Source organism: Chanodichthys erythropterus, chromosome 20, assembly GCF_024489055.1.
Source record: "Chanodichthys erythropterus isolate Z2021 chromosome 20, ASM2448905v1, whole genome shotgun sequence".
NCBI lineage: Eukaryota > Metazoa > Chordata > Actinopteri > Cypriniformes > Xenocyprididae > Chanodichthys > Chanodichthys erythropterus.
Window position 1 is genome coordinate 38,499,207 of NC_090240.1, and position 10,938 is coordinate 38,510,144.

General features: G+C 33.9%; 1 protein-coding gene across 1 annotated transcript; it reads right to left on the minus strand.

Annotated features, from left to right (window-relative positions):
- Nucleotides 1–164: 164 nt before the first annotated feature.
- On the minus strand, nucleotides 165–5,919 carry LOC137009763 (zinc finger protein basonuclin-2). The gene is made up of 5 exons (XM_067372251.1): nucleotides 5,719–5,919; nucleotides 5,387–5,449; nucleotides 4,499–4,601; nucleotides 4,119–4,354; nucleotides 165–1,463 (listed from the first exon to the last, which is right to left on the minus strand). The coding sequence occupies exons 1-5, from the start codon at nucleotides 5,749–5,751 to the stop codon at nucleotides 318–320; spliced, it is 1,581 nt and encodes a 526-aa protein (XP_067228352.1). The 5' UTR covers nucleotides 5,752–5,919; the 3' UTR covers nucleotides 165–317.
- Nucleotides 5,920–10,938: the final 5,019 nt, after the last annotated feature.

The following is a 10,938-nucleotide window of genomic DNA, read 5'->3' on the forward strand; positions in this document are numbered from 1 at the left end:
TAGTTGTTATGTTTTTAAACTCAATTAATAAATTCATACATAACTTTTGAATGGTTATCAGTTGAAAAAGATTGGTTCCACTTGTTCTGGTCCTACAACAGAATTCTTAAAGTTTCGGGGTCGATTTTGAGAAAGAAGTTTTTTTCTTTTCTTTTTACATCATTGTTGAAACATGTAATATAATAAGGTAAAATAAAGTTATTATATGTTGTTTCAAGTTGACAAACACAATTAATTTTTTTAATAGTAACAACAGCGCACTGATGAATCGCTCACAATAAAAGCAGGAACACAGAGTCAGATTTGATTTCACATTGTCACAGGTTGCTATGGCGATGACCTCTACAGTCACAGGTGGGGCCACCCAGCTCCTCTTTGACCTTTAGTAGAGGTCGAAATCTTCCTTTCCATTCGTCGTCCACTCTTGAAATCTCTCCAGTCATCCAATCACTTCTCTCTTCCACGTTGCTATGATAACCGTACACCGTCTTATCGAGGTGTTTGTATTGCGTATGGGTGATGAATATATGATGCTTGTTGCCATGGAGACCGTCGTGAACAGTCGTGATGTGATCATCACCCTCACTGCGAATCTCTCGCTTGAGCTTCAGCGGCGTGCTGGACTTCCGTGACTTCTTCTTAGGCGTCACGTCGATCACGTCACCGAGGCCGCTCTGATTGGCTGTAGCTCCGCCTCCTGAGATACCGTGAGCTTCACAGCCGGCTGGAAGGTCTTTCCGATGGTCAGTGTTGTTGGTTGCCATGGAAACGGGCAGCGGCGTCCGGCGAGGTTGAGCGGTGAATCTACGGGCGGCGTGCTGGAGCGCGGCATGCAGGCGCGGGTTGGGGTTTGCGCTGTGCCGGTTGCGGCTGCGCAGGGAGCTGAACATCATGTTGCAGCCGGCGATAGTGCAGCGGTGCTTGATCTTCAGGTGCACGGCGTTGAAGTGGATCTTCAGCGTTCCTTTATCGTAGAATGTCTTGGCGCAGGCGTCGCAGCTCACGCGGCCTTTACTCGAGGACGATCCGTGCCGGCGCTCGTGTGCTCCCGAGGAATCTGCGGTCGGAGGACGGAGACGCTGCTCGTCGTGTTTTCGTAGGAACAACGTTCCTCTTGGGTTTCTGGGTCTCGTCTCGCCGTGGTTCTGTTGGCTCAGCCGCTGCAGTTTCTGCGTGGCGGGATGAGGCACCAGAGCCGGTGAGGGAGGGAACGGGGACGGACTGATGTAGTGAAAGGGCTGCAGGAATGCTAGAGTTCCTCCCGGCAGATTCTCAAAGTGCTGCAGCGTCTCTCTGGGACTGTGACGGACGTCGGCTCTGAACGCCGTCTCTGGGCGGATCTCCTCAGACATAAGCTCCACGATGGATTTCGTTTCGCCAAAACGCAGAAACTGCCGCAAGGTCACGACCTCGTCCTCCGGGGTCATGGTGACCCAGCGATCCAGGACCTTCCCCATGGAGTCCTAAAGGATTGGATTTAAAGGGATAGTTCACCCAAACATGAACATTCTGCTGTCATTTACTCACCCTCATATGTACAATTCTGTTCAATTTAAATAAATTCTGTTCAATTTAAATCATTTCTCTTCAATTCTGTTCAATTTAAATCAATTATGTTCAATTCTGCTCAATTTAAATTAATTCTGTTAAATTTTAATAAATTCTGCTCAATTCTGTTCAATGCTGTTCAATTTAAATAAATTCTGTTCAATTTAAAACAATTCTGTTCAATTTAACGAAATTCTAATAAATTCTGTTCAATTTAAATAAATTCTGTTCAATTCTGTTCAATTTAAATCAATTCTGTTCAATTTAAATAAATTCTGCTAAATTCTGTTCAATTTAAATCAATTATGTTCAATTCTGTTCAATTTAAATCAATTCTGTTTAATTTAAATCAATTCTGCTAAATTCTGTTCAATTTAAATCAATTCTGTTTAATTTAAATAAATTCTAATAAATTCTGTTCAATTCTGTTCAATTTAAATCAATTCTGTTAAATTCTGTTAAATTCTAATCAATTCTGTTCAATTTAAATAAATTATGTTCAATTCTGTTCAATTTAAATCAATTCTGTACAATTCTGTTCAATTTAAATAAATTCTGTTCAATTTAAATCATTTCTCTTCAATTCTGTTCAATTTAAATCAATTATGTTCAATTCTGCTCAATTTAAATTAATTCTGTTAAATTTTAATAAATTCTGCTCAATTCTGTTCAATGCTGTTCAATTTAAATAAATTCTGTTCAATTTAAAACAATTCTGTTCAATTCTGTTCAATTTAAATCAATTCTGCTCAATTTAAATTAATTCTGTTAAATTTTAATAAATTCTGCTCAATTCTGTTCAATGCTGTTCAATTTAAATAAATTCTGTTCAATTTAAAACAATTCTGTTCAATTTAACGAAATTCTAATAAATTCTGTTCAATTTAAATAAATTCTAATAAATTCTGTTCAATTCTGTTCAATTTAAATCAATTCTGTTCAATTCTGTTAAATTCTAATCAATTCTGTTCAATTTAAATAAATTATGTTCAATTCTGTTCAATTTAAATCAATTCTGTACAATTCTGTTCAATTTAAATCAATTCTGTTCAATTCTGTTCAATTTAAATCAATTCTGTTTAATTTAAATCAATTATGTTCAATTCTGTTAAATGTTAATAAATTCTGCTCCATTCTGTTCAATGCTGTTCAATTTAAATAAATTCTGTTCAATTTAAAACAATTCTGTTCAATTTAACGAAATTCTAATAAATTCTGTTCAATTTAAATAAATTCTGTTCAATTCTGTTCAATTTAAATCAATTCTGCTCAATTTAAATTAATTCTGTTAAATTTTAATAAATTCTGCTCAATTCTGTTCAATGCTGTTCAATTTAAATAAATTCTGTTCAATTTAAAACAATTCTGTTCAATTTAACGAAATTCTAATAAATTCTGTTCAATTTAAATAAATTCTGTTCAATTCTGTTCAATTTAAATCAATTCTGTTCAATTTAAATAAATTCTGCTAAATTCTGTTCAATTTAAATCAATTATGTTCAATTCTGTTCAATTTAAATCAATTCTGTTTAATTTAAATCAATTCTGCTAAATTCTGTTCAATTTAAATCAATTCTGTTTAATTTAAATAAATTCTAATAAATTCTGTTCAATTCTGTTCAATTTAAATCAATTCTGTTCAATTCTGTTAAATTCTAATCAATTCTGTTCAATTTAAATAAATTATGTTCAATTCTGTTCAATTTAAATCAATTCTGTACAATTCTGTTCAATTTAAATAAATTCTGTTCAATTTAAATCATTTCTCTTCAATTCTGTTCAATTTAAATCAATTATGTTCAATTCTGCTCAATTTAAATTAATTCTGTTAAATTTTAATAAATTCTGCTCAATTCTGTTCAATGCTGTTCAATTTAAATAAATTCTGTTCAATTTAAAACAATTCTGTTCAATTCTGTTCAATTTAAATCAATTCTGCTCAATTTAAATTAATTCTGTTAAATTTTAATAAAGTCTGCTCAATTCTGTTCAATGCTGTTCAATTTAAATAAATTCTGTTCAATTTAAAACAATTCTGTTCAATTTAACGAAATTCTAATAAATTCTGTTCAATTTAAATAAATTCTAATAAATTCTGTTCAATTCTGTTCAATTTAAATCAATTCTGTTCAATTCTGTTAAATTCTAATCAATTCTGTTCAATTTAAATAAATTATGTTCAATTCTGTTCAATTTAAATCAATTCTGTACAATTCTGTTCAATTTAAATCAATTCTGTTCAATTCTGTTCAATTTAAATCAATTCTGTTTAATTTAAATCAATTATGTTCAATTCTGTTAAATGTTAATAAATTCTGCTCCATTCTGTTTAATTTAAGTCAATTCTGTTCAATTTAAATCAATTCTGTTCAATTTAAGTCAATTCTGTTCAATTTAAATCAATTCTGTTTAATTTAAATCAATTCTGTTTAATTTAAATAAATTCTGTTCAATTTGTGTGCCTGTGTGTGAGTGTGTCTGAGTGTGTATGACTGTGTGTGTGTGTGTGTGAGTGAGTGAGTGAATGTGTGTGTGTGTGTGTGTGTGTGTGTGTGTGTGTGTGTGTTCACCTGCAGCATGTATCCTCTCACATAGTCACGCAGCGTCCAGCCGAGAGTGTGTATGATGTTGAGCACCTGTGTGTGTGTGAGGACACTGAACAACCGATCCAGCAGGATCTTCATCCGGACAGGAAGCGCCTGCGTCCCGTACAGGATCAGACTGCTGATGTCAAACACCACGTGACTCTGGACGATCTCCACCTGCCCCGAACACCGGACCGCCGGACCACACACCTTCCCCACAGCTGCACAGCATCACACACACACACACACACACACACACACACACACACACACACACACACACACACACACACACACACACTAACACATCACTTATGAGGGGAATCAAGTTTTTTTAAATCTCACACGACAAACATGTTTCATACCGTGGGCGACCCAGCCATGACCACAGCGATCACATGACCTGATCTGACGTCGTCCTGGCAGGAAACACTCACAGTGACAGTCTGGGTGTGTGCAACCAACCACCTGCGGAAAAATTACACCCAAAGTCACAATGAAATCAAAATGGATTTTTTTCATTATTGATTTTATAATCTTGAATCAGAATATCTTCCTCCTGCAGCATCTCTTCTCTTCTCTGATGACGAGGGCGGGGCAACCTGTCACTCACATGAGATCCACCAATAGCAAACCACAACCATCCAATCAATTCCCCACAGACAGAATCAAGCCCCGCCCTACATTTGTTCTTGTTTGAGAAGCGTTTCATTCGGATATACGACACAGTAGAGAAGAAAAGGCGATCTTTCATCCTGACTTTAAATGATTTTTATGATCTCAAAGTGAAAAATTAAAGTACAAAATACTTCAGAAGTTTCCACATTCGTCTTTAAGTATTAAAAATAACAAAAACGTAAAGTAAATAAACCAGACGGATGAAATCTAGAGACAAAAGAGTCACTTTAAAATGATTAATCAAAGTCTGAATCTATTTCAAGAAAATAATAATAAAATTATAATCATTTTAATGATTAAAAATAATGATAAATTACAATAACTCCTGAGTAATTTAGTTTAATTTGAATAAATTATTTATTTTAAATGTTTATATCAACTATTTATTTCATGTTGTGACGGATGAGATAAATGACCAAAGTTTTACACTGAAATCTGTTTCAAATGCAGAAAGATTTCAATCGTAATAACCAGCAAAAAACACTCAAATAATTTGAATTTGAAGGAGTGCGAGCACAAGCTTTAACAGCAGTCAGATAAAGCACAAGTTTAGCCTCGTTTCTGTCCATCCGTACCTCCTTCAGCTTCACAGATGCGGTCCGTTCATCGCTCTTCAGAAGAGACTCGTCACCGTCCGTCTGTCAAACACATCATCTCTGAATACTAATAAACACCAATGCTGGAAACATTAAGACAAACGTGGACTTAAACTCCAATAAATGACAATAAAATTGAGTGAACAAATTAAACTAAAGTTCATGGATCATGTTCTACTTTAATCACAGTTACATTTACAATCCAACGAGATTCATCTTAAACAGGCACATGACAGACCATCTTTTTCAAAAATTTCTAGAGATCGTATTTCTCAAAAGATATGATCTAGTGTTGTGTACATATGCGATACCTCCTGGTGGAGTGTGTGTGTCCACGTCCCCATGCCGGTGCTCTGCTCCGGTCTGGATCCGGAGTCGTCCGCTGAAGTTCTGACCCAAGTGAATATAAAGACTCCTAATCACTCCCTCTCTCACCGCAAGACTCCGCCCACTCTTAATGAGAACAGTAGAGCGGCCGCGTCTGATTGGATGAGAGCTTTCCTTTGTCTTGAAGAGACAGAGAGAGATGGGAGGATGTGAAACTGGTGTTAGTAAAACACACACTGAGAAACTGGGAAAGAGCTGAGGGCTGAAACTGCTCCGAAACACGTCTGAAAGATTCCAGATGTGCTGATCAGCATTTTAACACCCTCATATACATTACAGAGAGAGACTAAACCTTCATACAACTCTAGAGGAGCGTCTCCTGGAGGAAATCTCACAGTTTCTAAGACGGTGTTCTAGTTTTGTGTTGAAGTTCTCTGCAAAGGTCAATATAAATGCAAATATATGCAAGAAAACAAAGCAATCACAATGCGATATGCAAATAATAGAATGATGTCATTCAGTCTGCTTTTGAATTGTGAACATCGTAACAGGATTTTAAAAGTGTTATTAAATCCTGTTTAAAATATGAGGTTTACAAAAACAAAAAATGGTCTCGTTTGTTAACGTTAACTTTTAATCTTAAAAGTATTTTACTATATGTTGACTATATGTTAATGCTGTAGAAATATTGATCATTATTAGTTCATGTTAACTTGTGTAGTCAACTACAAATTAAACTTTATTGTAAAGTTTTATTCAACAATGAAACTAGTAAAACAAGGTTTGATTGAGTCTTTGAGCTGAATTAAATGCAGAAATGTGTGGTGAAAAATAATAATTAAGGTCTGTTCAACTGTAAAGTTTTAAGAATCATTCAACTCTAAGAAAATAGCAAAATCCACAACTATAATGACTTCACATGTTTTGTATGATTTTTCCAATAAACACATTTTTAAGATGTGAATCTTAACATTTTGATGTGAATTATTGTTATTTTGTGAAACATAACGAAAATTTAGATTTTTTCTTTGTTAATTTGTGCAACCTTTTGGAGAGATTTTTTTTGGTAAACAAAGATATAGATTTTGTTGTTAATTTTTTTTTTTTTTTTTATTAATTTAATTTAAGCCCAACTGATGGAGAATGAGGAGCAAATCTATGAAACTTGGTAAAGATAAGAAAGCCCTTAAGATGATTTCACTTTTGGAAAAGTATAAACTAATTTGAGAAAGCCTTTTTCTTTTTAGTTTTTATATATCTATTTTATTTTTGTAAAACAATTGTATTTTAGTGATTTAATATATGCCGTGCTTGTTTGTAAATTTTTAAAGCATTCAATAAACAACAATTATCCAATAAACCCATTTTTAACATTTTGATGAGAATAATTGTGTATTTTGTGAAACATATCAAGAATTATGATTTTTTCTTTGTTAATTTGTGCAACCTTTCTGGGTAGATTTTTTGGTAAACAAAGATATAGATTTTGTTGTTAATTTCTTTCAAGTGTAAAAGTTTTAAATTTAAGCTCAGATGTGGAATCTATGAAACTTGGTAAAGACAAGAAGGCCCTTAAGATGATTTAAGTAAAATAAAATAAGAACAATTTGAGAAAGTTTTCATACATCTATTTTATTTTTGTAAAAAATATTGAGTTTTAGTGATTTAATATATGCCGTGTTTGTTTGTAAATTTTTGTAAAATTCAACAAAAAAAAAAAATATTTAATGATAAATGACTTAACGATATCACGATTTTTTTTTCAACTGGTATCTGATAAAAACACCAACAGCCAATCAGAATCCAGAAACGACATGGGGGTTGTGAGTTGATGAAAACTAATAATTAATTAAATCATAAAAAAGTAAAATTAAGATGATGTTAAATTTTTATTATATAATTTTATATAATTTTTATGTTTTGTTTAATATTCTCAATAAGTGATATTTAAAACTAAGTGAACTAAGGGAACGTTCTGGCAATGTTCTCTCAAAGTTATGAACAAACGTTCTTCCAGTAACGTTAACAGAACGTTCGTTCAGAGTTATCTGGTCTTTAATAATGTTCTCAAAACATAAGCACAAAAACTTTATTTATTTATTTTTTCTGAAACATTTTTTCAGAGAAAATTCAAAAGTAATGTTCCCATAATGTTTGAAGAATAGATGGAATGTTCTCTGAACGTTCAGAAAAAACGTTTTCATAACTTAATGCCAATTTTACCAAACGTTCTAAGCACATATTAGCTGGACTATAGCTGATCTACATGCAGCCGTTCCTGAGCAAATCCTGCAAACGGAAGAAAACAAGACAAAACTGCTCCAGGATCAGAATATTCCAGTCCGGAGGGACAAACCGGCGGCATCAATCCCGCAACGGCGTGTAAACCAGGCCTTTGGCAGCGGAAGAGCCTGAATCCAACACCTAGAAACACGAGGATTAATACTTAATAACGGAGCCGGTGAGTGTCTGTGCCGCTGTTAATGAACCTGATGGGACCGTCGTTGTGAATTAATGAAGGTTGTTGTGTTTAAGTAACTGGGGACGGCATCAAAGCGTCTCGAGCGCGCCTTCTATCCGGCAAACTTCGCTACCTGCTAGCCGCGGCCAATCGGAGGACTCAGGTGACCCTGCCAAAAAAACACACACCCATGAGGAAGAGAAAGAGGAAGAGAGGAGGAGGAGAAAAACCTACTTTAATCCTCTTTCCCTCTGATGCCACTTTCTGCTGTCCCACATTGAGATGTGAACGTGTGATCAGACCCGCTCCGTCTCTTTGTGGTCGATCCAACTTGGCACATTGGCGATATAAAGGGGGACAAACACACACACAGACTCGAGGAGGAGGCAGAAACTCACCGCACAAGTCTGACGGATGATCTCTGTCATAATTAAAACTCAAATCACTTTCAGAAGTTCCCTGATGAGGTTGTGTGGAGGAGGAAAAAACATTCCGGTTATTTCATTTCCTAACTAGACTTTCTGAAGTAAATGTGAGTGGCGATAGTAGAAAACTTACCGTGATTGTTGCTTTCATCCATTTCTGATGATCACTTATAAAAGTACAGGAACATTTACAGAACGTTCTCTCTAAATTACAAACAAACATTCGAGTAACGTTAATAAAACGTTTGTTCAAAGTAATCTGGTCTTTATTAATGTTCTCAAAACGTCAGCACGAAAACATTATTTATACATCGTTCATAGAAGGTATTTTCTGAAACGTTTGTAACGTTTGTCTAATGTTTTTTAAACGTTACTAACTTCTCATTTCAGAACGTTCAGAGAACATTCAAAAGTAACGTTCCCATCATGTTTGAAGAATGATAAAATGGAATGTTCCCTAAAAATTAACTAAAATTTACACAAAAAAAAAAAAAAAAAAATACAGTTTTCCACTAAAATAATATACCGTAAAAACAATGCATTCTGGGTAATATTATTTGTCATTTAAGGAAAGTAGGCTATAGGCCTCTTTTCTTAAAATGACAAATATTACCCAGAATGCATTGTTTTTACAATATATTACTTCTGTATATTACAATGCATTCTGGGTATTATTTGTCGTTTCCAAGAAAATAACCTATAGGATGCTTTCTCAAAAATGACAAATATTACCCAGAATGCATTGTTTTTACAATATATTACTTCTGTATATTACAATGCATTCTGGGTATTATTTGTCGTTTCCAAGAAAATAACCTATAGGATGCTTTCTCAAAAATGACAAATATTACCCAAATATTATATTACTGTTTCAGTGGAAAACAGTATTTTACTGTGTAAATTTTTTGTTTTTTTTAGTTATTTTTTAGAGTGTAGGTTTTCTGTAACGTTTGCGTAACACATAAAAAAAAATGACATTTTGAACAACATTCGGAAATGAGGTTTTCATAACTTTAGCAGAACATATTTTTGTTAGGCGGGTAAATACTCAAACATGCTGACAAACACTTTTACTGTGTGACCAACATTACGACTAAAGGTTTAGAGAAATAAAAGCAATGATTTAAGCTTGAGCATCTTCCACTTTTCAGCGTCGAGCAAGAAAAGCAGCCCGCCGACATCATCAGCCATAAACTGACTGGAGTTAATCAGACTGTAATGAGCGTCAGCAGTGAATGTAAACGCTCATGTATCATAATGACGGAACGAAGGGACTTTAAGCACAGAGATGTGTCGTTACAGCAGAAACGGCTGACAGGGTGTTTGTGAAACTGCTTTTAATCAGACGTGAGATTAAAGCTGCTCTGAACTCTTTTGTTAGTTTCTACGGCCACATGATCCTCTTAAAGACACCAGTGACCAGAAGAGAGAGTTTACAGTATTTACACACACACACACACACACACACACGCCCCAATTTGGGTTGAAAATGGACAAACCCAGCAGTTAAATGAGAGTTAAATGTTTGCTCAGTCTGCTGGGTAGTTTTATTTAACGCAACTATTGTTTAAAAATTACTGTATTTCTTGCTTAAAATGAACCCAAAATATGTTGGAAATTAACATTAATAGGTTTAATAAATGAACATTTATCAATAAGTTTAATTAATAATAATTAAACAATAAATATTTATTCAATTGCTTATTGCAATTTTTTTAATTTCCAACATATTTTGGGTTAATACAGACATATAGTCATTTTTAAACAATAGTTGAGTGAAATAAAACTGACCAGCAGGCTGATCAAACATTTAACCCAACCACTGGGTTTGTCCAATTTCAACCCAGCAGTAAATGTAACACACACTATCGTTTAACATTTAATGTTTCTGAAAGAGTCTCTTCTGCTCACCAAAGCTGCATTTATTTGATCAAAAATACAGTAAATACAGTGAAAATCTCCAGTGTGTAAATCAGCTGTTTTCTATGTGAATATATAGTAAAGTGTAATTTATTTCTTTGATCAAAGCTGAATTTTCAGCATCATTACTCCAGTCTTCAGTGTCACATGATCCTTCAGAAATCATTCTAATATGATGATCTGCTGCTCAAGAAACATTTATGATTATTATCAGTGTTGAAAACTGTTTTCACCGATTTATATTTCTGTGGAAACCGCCAAATGTTTGTATTTTTTCAGGATTCATTAATGTATAGGAAGTTCAAAAGAACAGCATTTATTTGAAATAGAATCTTTTTAACATTATAAATGTCACTTCTGATCGATTTAATGTGTTCTTGATGAAGAATTTTACAATC

What these genes read in the sequence shown, in the direction of transcription:
- LOC137009763 (XM_067372251.1), bottom strand. Translation starts at nt 5,751, where the DNA reads ATGGGGACGTGGACACACACACTCCACCAGGAG. An exon ending in CATCTGTGAAGCTGAAGGAG is followed by an intron (nt 4,602 to 5,386) that starts GTACGGATGGAC and finishes ATTTTTCCGCAG; the next exon opens with GTGGTTGGTTGCACACACCC. An exon ending in TGAGAGGATACATGCTGCAG is followed by an intron (nt 1,464 to 4,118) that starts GTGAACACACAC and finishes CCAATCCTTTAG; the next exon opens with GACTCCATGGGGAAGGTCCT.